The sequence below is a fragment of the Pteropus medius genome, unplaced genomic scaffold (assembly GCF_902729225.1).
Source record: "Pteropus medius unplaced genomic scaffold, Ma_sr-lr_union100, whole genome shotgun sequence".
Classification (NCBI taxonomy): Eukaryota; Metazoa; Chordata; class Mammalia; order Chiroptera; family Pteropodidae; genus Pteropus; species Pteropus medius.
This window is the reverse complement of record NW_024346062.1, coordinates 10078514-10101304: the sequence shown is the minus strand read 5'-3', so window position 1 is coordinate 10101304 and position 22791 is coordinate 10078514. Positions and strand designations below refer to the sequence as shown.

At 35.5% G+C, this 22791-nt stretch overlaps 1 protein-coding gene across 1 annotated transcript in view; it reads right to left on the bottom strand.

Annotated features, from left to right (window-relative positions):
- Positions 1–22791, bottom strand: part of ADGRV1 (adhesion G protein-coupled receptor V1) — a 471657-nt gene that overhangs the window by 73306 nt on the left and 375560 nt on the right. The window contains 1 exon segment of the mRNA XM_039875052.1: positions 4669–4826. Within this exon segment, the coding sequence (XP_039730986.1) occupies positions 4669–4826 (158 nt within the window).

Here is a 22791-nt window from a genome sequence, read left to right as displayed (position 1 = left end):
GTTTTCAATTTGTCTCTTTAAATTTTATTTGTTTACATCTGTTTTTGTTTTTTATGTTTAAATTATTTTAGTGGCTATGTCTTCCTTTATACCAAGGCTGGTCATCAAACTTTTTATATAAAAGGTCAGATATTAACTATGTTAGGTTTTGCAGGCCACATGGTCTCATACTCATCTCTGTATTATAAAAGCAGACGTAGAATACGTACAAACAAATGCATGTGGCTGAGTTCCAAAAAAATCTTTACTTGCAAAAACAGGTTAGTACAATCACTTAGGGAACCAGTTTGGCAGTTTCTCAAAATGCTAACATACAGCTACCATATGACCCAGTAATTCCACCACTAGGTATATATTCAAGAGAACTAAAAACACATGTTTTATCTGTCTGTCTGTCTGTCTATCTATCTATCTACCTATCTATCTATCTACTTTTATTTATGTTACTACAAAAACTTGTATCTGAATGTCCATAGCAGCATTCTTCATATTAGCCAAAAGGTGAAAATAATCCACTGATGAATGGATAAGCAAAAGTAGTGTACCTATACAGTGAAATATTGTTTGACAATAATGTCACGCCAGTTAATTTAATTAAAAAAAAGAAATTATGCACTGATACATGCTATACTATGGGATGAACACTGAAAACATGCTAAGTGAAAAAAGTCAGACAACAAAGACCATATATGCTATGATCTCATTATATGAAATGTCCAGAATAGACAAGTCTATAGCAAAAAGTTGATTAGTGGTTACCTAGGGATCAGAGAAGTGAAGAATGGGGAATGACTGCTAATAGGTATAGGGTTCTTTTTGGGATGATGAAAATGTTCTAAAATTAGATTATGGTGATAGTTACACAAATATATAAATATGAAAGGCCATTGAACTATACAATTTAAACAGGTTAACTTCATAGCATGTAAATTATATCTCAATGAAGCTATTAAAAAAATAAATAGATGAAATGGAGAAACAGGTGAGTGGCTAGTAGGGACATAGTTTGATAATTTCTGCTTTATATTTTTGAGTATCCTAACATATTTGTTCAAAGTTATTTATAATTTATTCTATTTTTAAATTTTTCTCTAAATTAAATTTATCCTTTTGATTATTGATTTTAAGGGCTGTCTTTGTTAGTTTTCTTTCCAATGTTTGGGATTTTTATATTGCAGCTAATCTTGAATAGAACACATCTGTTTCTTTGCTTGTTCTCTGTCTCTCTGTTTGTCTGTCTCTGTCTCTGGCTACCTTTTCTTGTCTAATGGTTTTGTGGTTGCCTCCACTTATCTGTGCTGTCTAATAAAGACTAGTTTGATGTCTTGGGCCTTCTGACCCCACGGCAACATACGGATACAACAGATACAGTCTGAAAAGTCTGGAGAGCTTGGCCAAGGTGCATAATAAGATGCATTGCCTACTTTCTCCTTGGGCTCCCAGATTTCTATAATCCAAAGCCCAAGCTACTGTGGTAGTTCTTTTACAGACTCCTTTAATGCTGATGCTATTGCTCCAGTCTACTTGTCTTGGGTGGGACCTGTTAGTTCCCAGTTCACCACAATAATAGTGGAGAGACTCCTGTACCTACTATCTTGTGACGAAGAAAACATCAGGCTCATGACTTTGGCTCAGCTTACCACTTTGTGTTCCTGCTCTATTGCTGATACACAGAGATGTTCATCTTTCAAATTTTCTCTTATTATAGATTGTCTTTAACTGCTATGCATATGGAGCAGGGTAGTGGGCAAAACATGAATTTACAGTGCCAGCTTGACTAGATATTTTTTAGGTCAATGCAATGGAATTTTAGCAGAAAGATTCAAAGAGTATCAAATGCTATTTGGTAGATTACGCAGTATTCTTTTTTCCCCAGAATTTCTAATTTCAAGGTAAGTGGAGCATATTCAAGTGGAGGTAAGTTATAGTAGGTTGCAAATAAAATATAAAAGATTGGTCAGAAGTCAAAGTGAACACATAGTTTTAGAAATCATAGAAGTCATGGAAAAATACAATCTTAATAATAATAACCTTCAAAAGGATACCTAACAAACACGTCAGTGTGATAACTCCTTTAATTTCTACTTTTGATGATATAACAGATTTATCTTCTTTTAATGCTATAGTTAGCTTAAGTATTTGTTTCTATGAGATTTTGTAGTACATTGATGATTACTAATTTGTTTATTTATCCAACAAATATTAATACTGTTCTTGCCTACCCACTGACTACTCTATATAACCCTGGTGATAGGGAGATGAATAATAAATGGTGCTTGCCCTCTAGGAATTCATTATTTATTAAAGAAATCAGCCACATACACCAAAAAAAGTCATCATCCCATTCTACGATAAGTGCTCTAATGGCTATGAGGACAAAGTGCTTTAAAGGCATAGATGAGGAAATGAGCAGTGGTGTGGTTCTGTAAAGAGGCAATTCCAAAGGCTTCGTAGAAGAGGAAGCATACAGAGAGCTTCCAGCATTTCTATAAAAGAATGAGTAGTATCTTGTTGGAAGTGGGGTCTAGGGAAACTATTATCTAGCATGCGATTTTTACTTAGATTATGGGTTTATGTTTAACAGCTTTGGGGAACTAATGAAGATTATGGGATGGTGATAAGCCCTTTCTACCTCTCTCTCATCCACATTTTCCCACATCACTTACTAATAAACACATGAGTTTTATCAATTCATATGGGAGTTCAAAGTAGAGTGTTCTTTACATGAATAAAGATGACTATATCAGGCAAATTTAGGAAAGAATAAATACACTGGCAGAGTCAGAATACAGGATAAATAGTAACTAGCTTGGGGCTTGGGGTGGACTGTGGAGACCCTTATATCATGGACTAAAAAGCCTGAATGACTGTACACTGGAGAGTGAGGTGATACATTTTACATTTTTGAAGTATAGACACCTGAGAAAATGAAATGGAGAAGAAAAAGACTCAAACTAGTGACCAATGAGGAAAATATTATAAGTCTATGTATGAGGTAATAACTATGAGATTGATTTGTCATGGGAATAGGGGAATTAGAAATATCATAAATATTTTTTATTTGAAAAGCTACAATAGAACATAATTTCTATTAATATTTCATTGCAAGAGAGATTTCCCTAGATGACATACAAGAGTGCTGGGACATTCAGAATTTTGTTTAATGTCTAAGGGCTATGTTTTTCAGATAATCGAAGTATTGTTTATCTACTTTATCCATGTTGGATCATATCCAAAATGTATAGGAGTGATTTAGGCATGAAAAGGATTAATTCATTATGCTATGCTCTTATGGTATCACTACCAAAAACATGCAAACATTGACACTTCTATATTATATAGAAAGTAAAATATATCTTGTCATTTGGGGAGAGAAACTAACAACTCTTTCCTTAAGGATATGAATTATAATAAAATGAATTCCAAGTTAAATAAAAGCATAGCTTATGGAAAAATTCTATGTCCCATGAAAAAGTAGAATTTGTACATTAATTTTTTTAATTGACGAATCAAAGATTAATCATAAGCTTAAACAATATTTCTGCCTTCACAATGATTGCACTTTAAATGAAAGAGAATACAGAAAAGGTATCTAGATACAGCTATCTTATAAATGACCCCACGAAAAAATATAAAACATTCCTTTCTCTTTACACCATAAGGAAAATCTTTTTACATCTTCCCTGACCCAGCTCAGGAGCCAGAAGGCTTTTCTTATACCATTACAGTGACTCCTTTTATTATCCTGTAAGTGACAATATCTATTGAGCCCCTAAGAATGTATCAGACACTATTCTAGGGACTTTCTATATGATATCTTGCTTAAACTTTGAGAAGCACTTAATTGTGAAGAATTCCTCTCACTCATTTCATTTGGCTTTAGATTTGTCAAAGCTTAGGAAAAAAAGAGACTCCTCTTCTTCATTGGCCCAAGAGGGATCCTACATGCCTTGCTCATAAGATTCTCCTAATACCTCAGTCATTCACATCATTTTAGAGTGAATTTTCTGTATGTAGGTGTGTGGTTATGATTCCTAGTTAAGAAAATTCCTAAAAGACTCCAATCTAACAACAAAAAAAGAATCAGATCGTAAAAACCTGTGCTAAGTATGATTCAAAGGGAAAATATGAGCTGCAGTGAAAGCCAATTTGAGCTGGAAAGACTTGCACGCTTAAATAACCAGACATGTGTAGCCACTTATGAAGCTGTCTGATCACATATGTTTTTAAACATCTGTCAGCACAATCAGAACTCCACATGCAAAATACAGCACCCCTGAGCATTACAGAGGTTTGTTTGTGATGAATTCTTAGATTCTGAAAGAGATGAATAGATTTCACAGGTTGAATACTGGTTGTTACTGCTTAAGTTGAAGGAAGGTTTGGGAAGCAGCTCTCAAAGACTATGATGCATTTACTTGGACATTACTATCTTAAGGACAAAACTGGAACCAGCAATAAAACCTGCGGAGCCCTAAAGAAGGAGAGATGTCAGGAAGCAACAAGAAGCAGGAGAAATTGGAAAGCTATAGCTTCACTTATGGCTCAGAGCTAAAAGCTGAGTCTAACTTCACTCTTTTTTTTTTCTTGGATAAAAAATATTCAGTGACATTTTCCCATAATTAAAAAGTTCCCATCGCCAAAGTATAAATACAGTTCCTTCCTAACCTGCAGCATTTGTTCTTCCTCTGAAGACGTCATCATATGCTTTCCACTGTGGCTTCACCTGGTAGGCGTGGATGAATACCACAAATACCACTACAAGGCACATTAAAGGAACAAGAGCTGCAGTGAACAGAGCTGCATAGATGTTTGGGATGAAACACCTGAAAGAGAGAAGAGATAAGTCAGACAACTTCGATATGAACATTTGTAAAATCCAGAATGTATTACATCATTGCTTTATGTTAGCCTTTTGTATCTAAATGTTGGCAAAAGCAAATTTTTGGTTTGCCAAATTGAAGCTTTTAATAGAAGCTACATGATTAAATCTAACCCACTGTTTTACGAAGTAGGATCTATGGAACATGCATATGTTGAGATGCTCAGAAAAGTTCAAAAAAGATTCTGACCAAAGAAATTCAAGAAATGCACATTTACTTTTCAGGTCTATATTCCTGGCTTAATGAGAATTAGGGACCGCTTGAGAGAAGGTACAAATTTGAGTATTCCTAGGACTAATTCTGTCATTTCCATGATCTTGTTTTTTGAGTGAATGAGTTTCGCCATTCCTAATATGTACATTTTCTCTGAAGCCATTAATTCTCTTGTAAATGACACGACTTTCCATTTAGAAGCTATGCTGCTCAACTGCATCTATTATTACTAGACTTTATTTAGAACAATGAGGTCCAAGGTAAATTTACACTATTTATTTGGTAACACTGAAATTCTACAAGAAAAGATTTTAGAGATGTAACTGGAAATTTTTACTTATGGGTCATACAATCCTTTTGTTCATTACAAAAAGTCTTTCACAAAAAAATCTCAAAATGGAGTACTAAATAAGTTCTCAATATCTAAAACTGTGCTTTTGAGGTATTCTTATAAAGGACACACCTCCTATAACTTATAAGACTATAATACTTTTAACTGCAAAATATCTTAAGAGTAGGGATTGTCTCTTTTCAAAAATTTTCCCCAAAGTCTCCATTTTTAATGCATTATACCTGTAACCCTAGAATATAACATAGCAAAAAATAATGGATTCTGAAAAAAACACAAGGAAAAATATATAACCTGTTTAAAACTTCAAAATCCAAAATATAGGTAATAAGAGAAATAGCAATTCTTGCAACTTGGGAAAACAGTGCCTTGATTTTATATTTAAAAAGAGACACATTATTAAAGACCTTACACAGGTATCATGTCTAGTTAACATGATCTGCTAAATGTATTCCTCTTGTAAACAAGACACATTTCGAGAGATAATTCAACCCATATTCTGCATCTACAAAGAGATGTCAGAATGATGAATTTCCTGGCTTTTAGAATTTAATTTGGACAGCACGCAGTCTGAATTCTTCCCTGTACATTTATGTTAAAACCCATGTCTTCCAGGTAAAAGGCATATGATTAAACAGGCAAACATTAATGGCCCTGATTTTGAATATATTTTTGCGGTAAAAATGGTGGTCATGTTGGCTGCTCATGTTGGCTACGTTTCTATGTACATTGGCTTTAAAAGATTTGTTTTCATCAGAATTATGAATTCACTGCCATGGACTGGCCTAACAGTGCTTAGACAAATATAGATAGATACTTATGAAGACACTAACACAGGTTTTCACTGCTCAAGGTTTTCATTTTCCTTGAAAAATGTTATCACAATTCAATTTCAGTATGTAAAATGGGGATAATTACTGACTCTATTGTGACCTGCTCTAGAAGTAACTCAGATACAGAGTGCTAGAGTATAAGTGTGATACTCCAACACCTATACTTGCCAGTGGCTGACCATGTTTGGTCTTCACTTCTCTATTTGAAGTGCCTTCATAAAAAATTTCCTTTGTTTTAGAGGACAACCTTTGAAAGCAGAATCCCAACTAATGACGTAACATCCTGGTTAAAAAATAAAATGGGCAAAATGGACCTCCAGGAGGTTAGAACTAGGCATGTTTGCACTGGCTCTCAGGAAGAGAAGGAAATTCCCTAAGTGCCACTGCTCTTAAAAAATCTCCTTTGCAACTCTCTCTGCTTGTATGATGACTTGGCCATGCTAGCCCATTGTTTAGAGCCCCACGAGTCAGTGTCTCCCATAAGTACTGGACTGCTGAGAGTGTCTTAAGTTGGCTGTCTGCATAGTCAACATGAGGCCAGGTCATTAACAAGGAGGGTTTTGGCCCCTCAGCATGCCTGTTCCTGTTGGCAGCCCCCTCCCCCCGCCTTCCTCTTTACCTCAGGCACTACAATACTGCATAGAAAAAAAATCTCCTCAACCAGAATTTCCTTCAGTCTAACTGAAGCAGAAGTATAGTACATCCAGGTAGTTTGAGGATTAGATCACATGAAAGTGATGTGGGGATTAGGAAACTATGAATATCATGTTAGGAAAAGTTTCTGAAATAAAGCTGGGAACAAATTCTTGGAAAAACTTAATGTAATGTAAAAAATGAACAGTCTGAATGCTAGGCACATACGAGGGCTGTGGAAGCAGTTGATTATTGTGCTGGCAGCTATTGCTTTAAGGACAGATCTGACAGTAACCAGAAAATGAGACAAAGAATATGTGAATTTGCTTTCTTAAAAAGGGTGAAGAAAGTGTGTTCCTTATAATTTCCAGCTCATCCAGCTTTAAACTACTACTCCAGTGACCCTTTTCTCTTTCGGTGATGAACACTCTTTGGGGTTCTTTAATCACATGACTAACTTTTGCTGTTCCCTTTTAAACTTTCATGGTAAATTTTCTTTCCTTTTATAACCCACAGACTGTCATAATTTATTTCAAAATCTTGTCAGGACTTGATTTTTTTCTCTATTTTTAGCCGGATGAAACAAGTACATACTGTTTTGTTACCTTCAGATTTTCCCTCTTCCAAGGACAGCTTGGAGCATTTATAATGCCTGATGTTACTTTCTGATTTGGTAAGATGATTATGTCTCCTAAGTAGCACTTTATACTTATTGAAGTGTTTTCACTTGTATTACCTAACTTAATTTAAAAAATGTATGTTGGTGGCAAGGGGTATTTGTTTCTTTATTCTTGTATGAAATGAATAAGAAGGAGCTCAGAAGCGAAGGAGTCTAGGAGAGACATAAGGTCCACTTACAACTTCAGAAAATATGGGAGGGATGCTGGGAACTCCCTGTACATGACACTGTGAGTTGAGTCCATTTCAATCATATTTTAAAGAACAAGCTAACCCTGGCAAACCGGAGAACTTGAAGAAACACAGGCAACTGACAACTGGGCTACATAGGTAATAAAAAGGGATCTAGGTAATGAAAGAATAACAAATGTTTGTTTCCAAGGTCTTTTTTATAACTAAATTCTTCTCTTCAATAACACAATGATGATAGTTATGATTTACAGACCCATGTGCCCACCACCCCAGTTGGTCTCCTTAAGATTTCTTTAATGATGCCATCTACATCAAAAGCTACATTTGGTGCTTCAACCAACTTTGTATTTCCCACGTGGAAAAAAAAAACCTTATAAATACACAAATGTGAAGAGAGAATCACAGTTTGGGTTTAACCAGCTGCAAGGTAGGAAAATATATTTTTCTTTTTGTCATTCTATTATAGTACATACAGTAGTTTTCATAGCAAGGACAATTAACTAAATTCTAAAATTCATTTTAAATTTAAACTTTAAACAAAAATAAAGTTAAGATTAAATTGCAGATAAGCCACACAAAGTGAAATTGGGCATTAGAATAATAGATGGACTGAGAGAGGAAGGAGAAGAACAAGCTATTTTCCTAAACTGAATTAGCTGGATAATGGAGACTATCGTAAATATTACTACTACTATACGTACCACCACCACCACCACTACAAATGATACTCTCATGGATCATTTACTATGTGGCAGACATGAAACTCAATCCTTACATGCATTATTATGCATAAACATCACAACAATCCTATTAGCCTCACTGTACGCATGGAAAAATGACACCTAAATTACATAAGGTAAAACTGCTAGTAGCATAAACAGGCTCATTTGCCTTCACTGTTACATCTACAATTCTAAAATAATTTCCACTATTCCAGTAAAGAAATATTAGAGTTAGTGGTAAACGTGCCAGTGTTCTCCCTGAGGACAGGGACTATAATTTTTTTTTTTTTTATATTTCTCCTAGTGCTATGCATAATCAGACCCTTAAGAAATGCCTATTGATTCAGCTGACTTTTATCATTTTTTAATCAGGCTTTGAAAACCACTTACTTAAAAAAAAAAAAAGGTAAGCACAGAAAATCCTATATATCAGATGTTCAATCAAAATCCAAGCAACATTTGAATATCTGTTGTATACTAGGTATTGTAGTGAACATGGAAGGGTATATAAAGATATCTACAACATGGTCCCTCCTATCAAGCAGATTACATTTATAATAAATGCATAGCATGTCAGAATCTAGTCTTCTATTCAAGGTGTTATTCCTCCACCAGTACCATCAGGACTACCTGAGAGCCTGTGAAAAATACAGAATCTCACAGCCCACACAAGAGCTTCTGAAACCAAATTTTAACAAGATCCCCAGTTGTTTCATGTGCACATTGAAAGTTTGAGAAATACTCTTTTACCACGCTTGCAGGATATGATGTAGCTGAATGTAATTTACAAATTAACTAATCTTTACATCTCTTTGGCAGTGAAGCTAAGACACCATGTAACCCCCAAGAAGAATAAGATCCAGAGATTTCATAGTACATGGTGGTCATGGAACCCTGAAGAACCAAAGAGAAAGAAAAGTTAGCAGGGAGCAAAAGGGATAGAGAAGCAGAACTCTGTCATATTTAGAAGCCTGGGATTAGCCACCTGAACATTCTGATCACAGAAAATGAGAGAGCTAGCAAATAAAGTCATAGGCACTTGTGCTGATGTAAATTCAGGGCAAACAGCCATATTGGAGTAAATACACAACGAATATACAGAAGAGATGGACAGAGAGAGTGGAGAGAGAAGGGGAGGGTTGGGAGGAGCACTTAGATGCTCACAACAACAAAAAGCGAGAGACTCTGTGGTCCCTGAAAGATGTAGAGTGTGGTCTTGGTTTTTGGCATTCTGATTCAAGTTCTTTGAGGTCCAACTATATCTCATTTTCATTGTTTGAATGTCCATGAGAATGCCTGTGGGGTACACATATTCCATAACCCATCCCCTTTATGTGAAGTAGCTTTAGTGGGTTTTTACATGAAACTATAATGGCCATAGTTTAAACAGCACTAGTGAATGAGTGAGAAAGAGGAAGTGAACACACAACTGTTCTTTAAGAGAATATTGATTCTGAAGATGTAATAGAATATCACCACCATATCTACCAGTTTCAGAGCTCATTCTACACCATGGTTAGCATTGATATCTAACTCTGCGCATTGACAACTGCCTTAGAAAAAAACAAAAAATATGAGTCTCACTTTTTAGTACTTAAACTATATCCACATGCTTATATTACTTGAAAAAACTGAGCATAAAAAAGTGTGAAAATTTTAGAGCAATACTGTTTTATCTACTCAAAAAGAACAGATATTTTAATCATTAAATATTGAACTGTCTAAAATTTTAAAGCAGTCAGATATACTATATACATGAAAATATAGTTGTGTTGTATATAATTGGCTCCTGGTGAATGAGACCGTAGCCTACATCCCTGGCTTGTTAAAAAGATAAAACATATTTACACATAAATTACAAAGATGAATAATGGATTTATAGAATTGACAGGTTAGACAGAGTTGATGAAAAACTGTCTGAAAATCATAATACCCCACATGACTTTTTTTTCTTTTTCCAGGAAACTCATGTCTGAGCAACATGCTCCTTGAACAACTTGATGGCACTGTTAAAATCACTCTACCAACTTTGCTCCAGGTAGGTTCCAGTGAATCAAACCTCTTCAGAGTTTAATCATAATAAGGTCAAGCTGACTTGTTATTTTTTTCATGCACTAATGCTCATGTTCTCATAAAACAAAATTGTTTAGTACTGGAAAATGTCATTGTCCTAGAGCACTCAGAGGTGTCCTGCTCTTACTTCCTGCTTACCAAGGCTCTGAATGAATGGCTACAAGATTTTTTCCTGAAGAATCATACCCCCTTCCTGTATCTGAAGATAGTAAAATGATAGGATTTTATAATTTTATTAAAAAAATAGACTTACAGAGGTGGGCACAAGAGTGGGCATAAAATTAACGTCCAAAAAAATTTTCTTGTTGCACACCCTCTCCACCCTGCATCTGACTTCATGATTTCACTGTGGATAACTATCCTCAGAGTATGACCATCAGCAGGAAAGCAGCCTCAGGTCAGGCTAACCCCTGGATGCAGTACTTTCTGATCTCAGATTAATGTTGGAGATGTAATATTTTTGTGTGTGTGTGATGTCAATCTGAGTTTATTTCAATAAACTCAAAGCATTTAGAAATAGCTTAGAAGAAATTGGGGGCCATGTGTCATGTGAACATGTTACTTCCTTTTCCTGATGAAGACTCTGTAGGCTTTGAAGTGCTCTCTCTCCTCAAATACTCTTACAATATATTTGTGTATGCTTCATGTATAGCCCATGAAGAAATATGTGAAAGGTAGAAGTGTTGGTCTGTGCTGACTAGAGTGTCACTGTGGGCCACTCTATTAAGAATGTAGATGTTTTAAGTAGCAAAAAATCCTGACAGCAATGGCGATGATTTCTGGAAGTAGGAAAAAATCCCTTGGCAGAAGGATATCCAACTTACAATTATCAACCACTTATTACTTAACAGTAGCCACATTACATTGTCCTGGAGAATAGACGCACAGATTCCTCTGGCTTTATGTGAAAGTTGCAAATGCTCCAAGAAAACACTCTAGAGCATTCTCTGCAAGAGCGAATGCTCAGTCATACCCACATCTTGTATCATCTACAGCTGCACTAATATTTACAGGATACTGTAATGACTGATATTTCCAAATGGCTTGAAATCATTAAGATATTGTTAACTGAAGTCAATCATAGTCAGTCATACTGTTTAAAATACACTATATACTTCCTTGTTAAAATTTTAATCTTAAAATCCTGTAAAGAATAGGGTTAACTTTTTACTACTGAGAAAACAAGGATAATGTGAGTAGATGAGGTTATATGTCAATCATTTTAAGGTCATTATCTCAAACTGTTGATAACATTGTTATGTCTCAACAACAATAGTCAACTTTGTTGCTAAATTCATCTTAATCCTGATATACTGAATTATTTATTGAACAAATATTTCGAGATGTTGGTCTTCCCTGAGTAATGTTAGCACATCAAAGATGTGTTTTCAGATATCTGAACACCCTTTATATGTTCATACAAGGTGTTGGTCCATGATACTACTATTAATTAGTATTTATTGAGTATTTTTATATGCCTTGCAATGTTGTAGTTATAGTTGGAAACTTATAAAATGTAAAAGGCATAACTTCCTCCCTGAAGGATCTTAGAGCAAGAAAAATACAATGTAGCAATCTGAGAATATTATAAAATCCTATCTACACCTGAGGAATATCTAATAAATGTTTAAAAGGTTGTTATATTGGCCAAAATACCTGGGGAAAATGAGATAGAGGTCATGGATTATTTCAGAAAAGGAAAGTAAAACTTAGTAAAGGATTTGGAGACCAAAATTCTCTCCTCTTGATGGGGAATCACCAGTTTTGATAGGGAAATGACACAATTCATTTTCCTTGAAGTTTTGAAATCTTAAGGATTGGATCATATGTGAATGTTGTGGAAACATTTTAAAAGTCCCAAGTTGGCCAGCCCTAAATTAGAGACCAGATAGACAGATAATAAAGTGATCTCCTTTATGATTCATGTAAAGAAGGTTCCCCAAAGCAAAGGACACTATTGTTGAGACTGTGTGTGGCAAAAGGGGAGGAGGGTGGCTAGAAGAAGTTTCCTGCTGGATTACAGTGATACTGCCTACAGAAAAAGGAGAGTACTCCTAGGAGTAAAGGCTCTGGAACTAGGTTATTTGGGTCAACCCCAGGTACGCTTCTTCTTGATTCTTAGAGTTGGGCCAGTATTAAACTTCTCCACAGCTTAGTTTCCTAAAAATAAAATGGAAAGAACGATAGCATCTAATTTGCCTTCTCAGAGTGCAGTGAGAACGGAATGAGTCAGTACATGCAAGGCTCCTGGGTCAGAGCCTGGCATGCTGTAGGTACTCAATAAAAGATAGCTATGATTATTATTATCACCTATTACTAAGCCCTAAATCCTCTTATGCATATACAAGACTTGACCTGTGTTAAAAAAAAAAAGAAAAAAGAAAAAAGAAAAAGAAAGAAAAAGAAAAAGTGTTGAATACTATGAGTTCAATGAAAGAAAAATCTGTAAACTGAGGTAGGCAGGGAAGACTTCATGAAAGGGGTGGGGTTGGATATCAGCTTTTTCTCTCTTGAATTCCTTATCAATCAGCAGATGTTTAATGTGATTCAACCATGCAAATAAGATGATCTACTTGTGTGCACAGTAGCTCTGCACGAGGGGAAGGAGGAAAACTTTCCCTTTGCTGCTTTTCCCCATGACTCATGTGTGTTTCTGCAAAACCAATTGTTGAAACTTGGTTCAAGTTTGAAAAGTGAAGGTAATTAAGAGCCATTAATATTCAGGGAAGTCCAATATAACATGATGGTATCACCACAGGCTGACAAGCTGACTTTGCTCAGAAGTGACAAGAGTGGCAGACTGAGCTCTTGGTTCAGGGGCTTCTTTAGAGATCTGAACTGATAGTTTCTTATCTGCTATACTCCTGTCTCCTTCCTTCTCTTCCTATCCCCAAAGCAATCAAGGAGAGGGCTAATGGAGGGAAAAGGCCAATTAGCTGATGGTTTTCTAGAAGAGTGAGTTTCTATTCTCTCAGAAGTTGCATTCTGGATGGGATGACTGCTGGGGGATCCCCAGTGCTGACTGTTGGAAAGTAAGGCATTGTGAATGACTCCATCAACCTGAGGTGCCTGTAAGAAAGATAACTGTACTTCTGCCTTTCATTAAACATTTTGTTTCTTCATAGAATCTTAAAACTAGAAGGGACAGTAGCAGTCATCCCAACCTGCCTCTAGCTTTATGGGTGAAGAATCCAAAACACAAAGGTTTGCTCATAACCTGCCCATCTGAACTCCTAGGTCAGTCTACTTGATGAGGCACTGAAGCAAAAGTCGGACTCAACAGAAAAATAACCTAGAATATTTTCAGGGGCTGTATACTGCTAATAATCTAAAAATCTCCATTTTTAGGAAGTGTCTCCAGAGTTTTATTTTACTTTGTATATGAACCCCCTGGGGCTAGGGCACTACTGAATAAATCATAGAATGATACACTAAACATGCATATTTCTGAATGTAATACTTGACATCAATCACTCAGGAAGCTTAGACAGTAATTATTCCTCCATGAAATGGTATTTAATGAGATCACATATTAAAAATTTTTAAAAATATAAAAATTCATACAAAAGAATTAATTTCATTCACTTAGAGATATAACAAAGATATCAGGAAAAGGCAATGAATCCAAAATGGCAATCTATCATTTATAAACCCCCCTCCCACTGAGGCCCTTTCCCCTCTCTGAAAAAATCTGGCTTCAGTTGAATCAATAGTTTATCATAAGGAATTTATTTTTGACAACAGGATGTTCCTGTTATTTTCAAGTCCTGTAGTTTCAACAACAGGATTTCAGGGTACTAATATGACATGAGAGCAGCAGGGTAATATAACTTCTGAGGAAAATCATGAATGTGTGAGAAAAATCCAAATAGTAAGGCTATCTTCTTCAAGAACTTTCTAAGTTTCTTCTCATTAAAAAAAAAAAAAAAAAAAAGATGCTATTATCTAATATGCAGTAAAGATTTCTGGCTGAGGTTCTTATTCGTAGCTAAACTTCTTAATTGTAGAGCTGGGCTAATGTCTTTAAAAAACTTTCCTTTAATATGGTACACTAGTTTCTTTTCTCTTTCCTTTTCTCTCTTCAAATAAAAGTTTGATGTGCCGTAAAATAGAAATAATTTTTAAAACATGAGGAAAATTCAAGAGTGTGATATTCATGCCATGAGGGAAGGTATCATATACTTTTAAATAATAAAACCTTACCAAATGTCAGTACTGTTCTTCATAACCCATTTGTGGGCCTATTGCTCAGGTGTGTGGAGGGGAGTTCGGAGAAATCATCCCTAAATTAAATGCTTGCTTGATGAGTCTGCAGCCTGCTGTCACCGAGTACAGAGACTAATCTAATTGGGTTTCATTATGAGTGGAAATGCATCAGAATCCACTACTCTCTGGGACATTCTGAACTGAAAACAGAAAGAATATGATGATTTCACAAAACAAGGAGTGAGAAAGTGAAGTGCTTACGGATGTGGCCTCCCAATCAGATAGGCCTGGCTTTGAACCTTGGCAGTGCTATTTAATAGCTATATGACTATGAGTGAGTGACGTTAACTCTCTGAAACTCAGTATCCTCAGCTGTAAAATATGAATAAAAAATTTTTTTCATGAATGTGTTGTGAGAATTAAATGAGGTTAATTTGATTAAAGTGCTTAGCAATGTCCTAACACGTGGTAAGGTCTCAAAAAGGATAACCATTATCATTCATTTAGAATTTGAATTGGTTTAATTACATTTCTGAGACATTGTAATGCTTACTCAGGTATAGAAATTCTATGTGTCATTTAACTGTATTCATAGTCCATTTAATAGGATACACAAATATCGTGTTAATTTCACTGATGTTTTTCAACAGAAAGCTTATCCGTAAAGTTGTCATCACCTCTAACCAAGTGTCTAACACCCCTTCTCAGAAAAGCAAGCATTTCATTGAACATCTGTAATAGTGACTTAAACATGTAGGCTCTGGGTCAATGTTCAGTCTTTTGAAAGCAAGAAAGATACAATCTTTTAAAAATATATGTTTAAATCTACATTTGGTTTTGCCAAGATGACACAAAATTGTCTACATTAAATCTTAGATTTAAAATCACAGAACTGTGAAGTATGATTAAATCTTTAAATGGAGATGCAGATTACTTAACTACTCAGGAATGTGTTTCTCAAAGGTTGTGGTTTTGAATGGTAAGAAAGCACACACCATCTTGGTGGCCTCTTCTATTATGACTAAGCTGTCATTTTTCACAGCTATGTCACTGTACTTGGAATTCTGAAGACATTTTCCTTGGCAGTTGAGGCAACTTAGTTAAAGGTTCCTATCATGTTACTTTATTATCTGGGTAGCAGTAAATAGCATCCTCATGATGGTTTTTCCCCCTACTTTCCTCTTCAGCAAAAAGAAATGCTTCTTCTTAATTTCTATAAAATCCTACACTTTAACTTATGTTCCCAAAAGGTTTTTAAGTAGCTTGTAAAGACATATTTTACATAAGATAAAATAAATTAAAAATAAACTAAGATTGAACCTGGAGTGTGGTACCAAAATACTGTTTGCTAAAAATGAGCTATACATTCATCTCAGTTATACATACACATACACACTGACACAGTGAATGAGAAAGGGGCTATGTAATAAAGCTGGCAAGCTCAAGGGGGCCACATGCTAGGTCTAACAAGCTCAGTGACCAAGAGTAACCAGATGGGATGGTCTGATCATAAATTCCTAACTGGACAGGCCATGGCAGGTAGTCACATCACAGGCCTATAGCTTCCTTAGCAAAGGTTAATCTTTACCTTAAGTGAGCTCTGTCCATTGTCCTTATGAATCTAAGACAACATACCTTTGAAATGTCAGAGTAATTTTCTTTTCTAGATCCCTTGAAGGCACAACCACAGGCATGAGAGCACATGACCAGCGGAGCACGAGACCACAGAACCCTCATTGTTATCTTGTTGCCCACATACCATCTCTATGTGCTGTAAATGTTAGATTTTAACTATTCTGTACCCACCAATGCAAAAGAAGTATGTGTTTCTCTGTTTTGCTTATTATCCAATTCTAGACATTTCCCACTTTGCTTTCTTCCACCTCCTTAATCTACCACCAATGGATTTCATGTACCTTCCTTATGTTTTCTACTTTGATTCTAAATGCATAAAAACAAATGCAAAACTGTCAGTATCAGGAGCATTTTTCTCAACCTGTTGAGATTTTGCTTCCAGGCATGTCCTCAAATTTTTGGCTCAAATAAATTCTTATAAAACTTTTCTATAGGCTGCACATTCTTTCATCAATACACACACACACACACCTCTTTCACAGTAGTTCGAGAGAAGCCCAACTCTTTCCAATTTAAGAGCAGCATTGTTACTGTGTCATATAATGGACCACGTCCTTGATCTTACATTCATGGGAAATTCAGTACTGACTTTCAGATGATGGCTGTTCATTCATTTAACATACATTTATTAAGCAACAATGTGTATGCTACTTGCTATGCTCTGGGCATATGTGATGAATAAGACATGCCTCCTGACCTGGAGAACATCAGAGCCTAGTGTGGAGCAGAGGCTCATGCCAAATCTTAATGTAATGTGCTAAGTGTGATAGCACGACCAGCTGGAGCATGGCGGGAGCTCAAAGGAAGGTGTGAGTTATTGTGTACAAGGGGGTGTTGGATGGTGAAATCATTTCTGCCAATAAATGAGATGAGCATTGAAAAGGACACTTGTTATTTAAGTAACCTGATAGAAAAATCATTTGGACCATCTTGGAGAGCCACACTCCCTTTCCCAGACAATGACCAAGAAAAGGCAAGGCTCAAAAATTCTCAGCTTTGTTTCCTGTTGGTTCAGGAATCATCTGTGTTCTTAAAAGGGGAAGCATGGCTTGAGATTTTCAGGAAGATAACATAATTATGATTAATCTTTGTTCTTCCTCTGGGGCTACAAAGCTTTCAAGGACAACGATTTGTGTATATGCTCTGATTTGGCAGGGTAGCATAAGAATTAACAGCTACATAGGATTACAACACAGGCTTGACTAATCCAATGATACATGGACTGTGTATTTTACTAATTTTAGAGAAAAGGCCCAGATAGAAAGGGGTACACATCATTTCAGAGTCTCCCCAATACAGTCTGTGTGAAGGATAATCATGGAAGAAAGCTCAGGATAGCTGCCATATAAAAATTTCAAAAGAACTGCAGACAATCCAGAAATCACAGTTGCATCAGGAAAGAAGCAGTTATTGCACCAATGCTTTCTTCTCTGGATCCTTCGACCCAATGAAAATGACAAGATATGACCTATAAGGTCAAAGCTGAGTGGAGGGGGCTTGGGAAGTGGAATAGAGGTAAAATAATTCACCACCCCTCAAAAAATTCCACTTTCCTTTATTTGCCTGAAGCTAATTAAAACTTAACAAATGAAGAAAGTACTAATATTGGATAAAAGCAGCAAACCAAAGAACACTGAAGCGGCAATATTTCTAGAGGGAATAGAGGCCTTTGATAGTAGTGTTTTCCCCTTATCTTTTCAATGTAAATGTGTCCTTTATTAATTTATAAAATTCTTCCCAAACTATAACTGGATTCTGACACAGATATCTTTAACAAGATACAAAACATTGAAAATGCTAGGTTTAGGGGCTAGACTCTCCTGATAGCCCAACAACAGCACAGCCATTAGTATGTGAAAATCTTGCAAAGAATATGGCAGAGCATCTCCTGTATTTCAATGCTATAAACAAAAACAGAGTGTAAAACACTACAACCATTAAATGCTACTACACAATTTTGGGCAGTTAGATTCTAAGATGCATCTTTTTGAGGAGAAAGGTTCAAGAAACTATAAAGGCTATCAGGCTATCACACACACACTAAAATCAGACATCTTATTCTTTGTAGTTCCTTTCTTTAATCCTCATAAAAACTCACTGCAGAGACCCTGATGTCAACATCTGCATTTGCTTAAAGTTCCAAGGGGAGCACCATCTCTGGCCTTCCTTGACATTAATTTTTTAAAAAGCAAAGCTAAGCCAAAAATTTCATTCTATAGTTTAGGTGTAATCATTATCAAATAAATGGTGCCACGATACTGGTCAAATAAAGTCACTAGTAGTTTTAAGTCTATGGTTAAATAAAATGTTTAGGATATTCTTCCATCTTTTATATGAAAAAAGCTTTTATAAGCCAATGTAAGGTCAATTCCTAGTGAAATCATAATGAGGTTCTCATTATTGTTAAAAATTCACTTGTAAAAACTAGGATGCTAAATATAATTTTTAGAAGTCAAATACATTTAAAATGTACATTTAATCAGTATCTCTTAGTTTATGGGTTAATGTTCATATATTTAAAAGTCAGATTTGACATTTTTGGGTGCCACATGAGACCTTTTTGGGTTCTGAGATTCCATGTCCCATGATAGGTGGTGTGTTAGGTACTTTTGCATGCAATCATTAGTATAATCCTCATGACAAATCCATAGGCAAGCATTATTATCTCCATTCTTTCACTTAATGAATATTTATTGAGCATCCATTAAATTCCAGAGACTATTCAAGGCTCCAGTGTTAGAGTAGTGAACAACCACCACAAGTCTTAGCCCTCCTGGAGCTTACATTCTACTGGATACTGTTTTTTCTTAATTCTTTTTAATCTGACTTGGTCCTGAGCTAAGTTATTAGAAAGAAATTTAAAAAAATAAGACTTAGTCTTAAACTATAGCTGGAATCTGACATAGATACCTGAGAGACTTAAAATATGAAAAAAATACAAATGTATATACACACATATACACACACACATACTACATCTGATTGTAATAATGCCATGACAGGAGATAAAACAGGATAAGATCACAATAAAATGCTGGGAATTGCTAATTTTTTGTGAGAGGGTCAGAGAGGGCCCCTATGAGAAGCAAAATTGAGACATGAGACTTTCTATGACCACATGAGTTAATTAGACCACATATGACTCTTTCAGAACAATAAGAAAACATACTGACATTCCAGTGTTATTATTAACACGCTGTTGTCCCCCCAAAATTAAGGCTAGTCTTGAAATGGCAGGATACTACCCAATGGAATACCTCATCCAACTGGGAGAAAAAAATCTTATCACTTTATTTCTAAAACATAAAGATTCTTACATGCCTAAATAAGTATGATTAATTATTTTTCTAATTAATTCTCTTTCAGCAGAATCTAGATGAGGACATATGGTATTCTCCTTGGCAGGTTAGCACATGACTCATGTCAGCCAAAGAGTTGTACTGGGTATCTGATAAGTTAGTAGATTTTTATGAGGTACTTCTAGACTTCATATACTGTATTCTTTTTTTCACATCCAGTTTATTTCTTTTTCCTGAGGCAGCGGTGCTGGCAGCACTGTGTAAGAGAGACCCTAGGCGGAGAGAGTCAGTTGTGAGCTAGGATGAGAAACACTCTGGCCTCTTACTGCGAGGCTGGGAGGCCAATTGTGGCTGCGGAAACTTACAGCCTGTGGCCACTGAGTACCTCCCACCGCTGCGCCCTACTCGCCCCCAGGCCTGGCGGATAAGGGAGAGTTGACCATCTGAACCTTTGCTGCCTCCTTTTTGTTGTTTGGATGTTTTCATGGGTCTCACTTATACCAAAGGGAAAGAATCTTCATTAAAGTCTGTATTTCTTCTAAAAAAAAAAAAATTCTCTTTTCAAAAATGAATAAACTAAAGACACTAGTGATTCAAACTTTAAATTTGCTTGATTTTTTTTTTCTATATCATTAGAATCCATTTCATTTGATTATTGTTAATTCTTCACTACAAGTCTGAATTAAAATATAGGGCAACTAGTGTCCACATGTGGCCATTTTGTGTAGTATGCATGCATTTACTTATTTATTTATTCCAAATGGGCTGTCTCATTTAAAGTGGATCACCATAAGAAAAATATAAAAATAAGACTTTAAAAAGTACTTGAATAATTTGCTGTACTCCTCAGTGTAAAAAGTCCACTCAGCCTGGATTTCATAATTTCTCTGAAAGAAGGAAGGAAGCATCCTAAATCATCAAACGTTACATTTAAATAGACAGTAGGCCTGACAGATCCATTATCAAACACACGAATTTTGATAAGCACACTCAGAAAACACTGAGTGTATGGAAATACATTGGTTGGGAAAAAATTAAAAGTCCTAAGCACTCCACTTCCAATAAAACTCCAACTTCTACCTCCACTGTCATTACAAGTGATATATCATCATCTCAAAACATCATCTTGATATAAATAGAAATTAATTATGTATATCCATTATTACTAATTTTCAACATACAATAAATCATTAAAGTTTCCTTTATTTAGGTTGCCATCTCAATTATTTTATAAATAATAAAAAAAAAAACCTTTGAAGTTCTTTTAAAGATGTTTATCATTTCCTCCAAGGCAACTTGCCCACTACATTCTTCAGTGTTTCACTACCAATCACTCCAAGAGTTTAGGAAAGGGGACTGCAGTATTATCATATACTTTGAAATAGATAACAAGTGAAAAATACTTTAATTATTATTTGCTAGGAAGGTTTATGGGGATAAACCAGGGTTCTGTTATGTAAATTCTATGGTAAGTGAGAAAGGTTTAATAGTTTACCTAGAAATTATTCTTAACTCTTGAAACCATAATTATTCTTTAAAATATATTTTGCAAATGTGAATAGCTAGTGATTAATTCAGATGAGTGGTCTTAGTCTAGTATTAACTATTTTTTTTTTTTAGTGGAAAAGCAAAATGTGCACCAACAAGGCTGGATTTTTTTAATAATGAGGTTATAATCCAGTAACCATCATCTACCTGTAAGTGGTTTACTGGAACAGCAGGAAAGTAACTGAAGTAAAATAAATTTCTGTTAGTGTTGGCTTAATATTGAAGATGCAAAAAAGTTGTGACATTTTTGTCATTTTCATTATTTTAAATCATTTTTAAAAGTAGATATATAACGTCGCTACAATGGAAATTTTTATCAAACCATAAGGTATTAGACATCAAAGTAAGTTGATAGAGAACAGTGTAGAACTTATGAAACTACATGGCTAAGAACAAGGTCTTATCTTTTGAAATCTTCATATGTCAAGGGATTAAATAGGGAAAAAGAGAAAAATAGTTTAAAAAAGGGAAGATTGCTTATTATTTATTTATTTAATTTTTTTGAGATAAAGAGAGAGAGAGATAGAGAATGCATAAGAGAGCTATAGTTGTGCGGTACAGAGCTAGATGCGTGCCTCTCGGAGTTAGGAGTTGGAAGGAGGGATGAAGAGTTCTGGTGCTGACTCCTGTTTAAAAAATCTAAAAGGTGAGAGACAGGCTGGCTTGCTACTTACTCTACTGTCAGGCTAGAAGAATTAGTGGTTGGGTTTGGCTGGGTAAACCAGAACTTCAAAAGCTTGCTGGGTCAATGCGTGCACTGATGTTTCTGTTGTATTGTGCACGATAGAACTAGAATGAGATGATTCCAGCTCTTGTCCAAAAGAACCTCTTAGAAGAACCAAGAGGTCTGAGCAGAGAGGAGCTCAAGGTACTGTAGAGTTCTTGGATAATAGGTGAATAATAAGCAAAGCTCCAGAGGAGAGCAGCCAACTTATGCAGTACCAATTAAATAAATATGCCAGTACTGTCCGGCATCTCTTCCCTTTTCTCCCTCATCGTGTTCTAACTCTAAAGAACCAGAAACAAAGATTAGCTAACAGAGGTGAAAGAGGATGGCAGGGGGAAGGTTACAGAGAGGTGGAGAGAAGCTAACCACACTCTCTTCCCTGTCTTTAAGCTTCATGCCTTAGCACATCCTTGCTGTTGGAAGGGCAGTAGTTCTAACTGAATAAAATTAGCAACTCTGGCAATTCCAGGTGACTCGGATTTTTACATAATTGACTCAACACCATCTTTGTGCTTTAAAGTAGCCACAGAACATTTTTTTTAAATCCAAAGGCAGAAGACTTCTATCGAATGAATTCCTATAAAGAATGGCAAAATATTATTGCTTTATGATTAGATTTCATTAATCCCAACATATTGTTACATATAATGGAAAATAAAAAGGTACTGACAGCTGTAGCTGCTGGTCAAAATAAAGTGCCTTATTTATCAGATCAGTATACATCAGAGACTCCATCATGTGGTTATATGTAAGACTCTTAATAAGGGACTAAATTGTTTTGGGTGATATTATCATAGAAC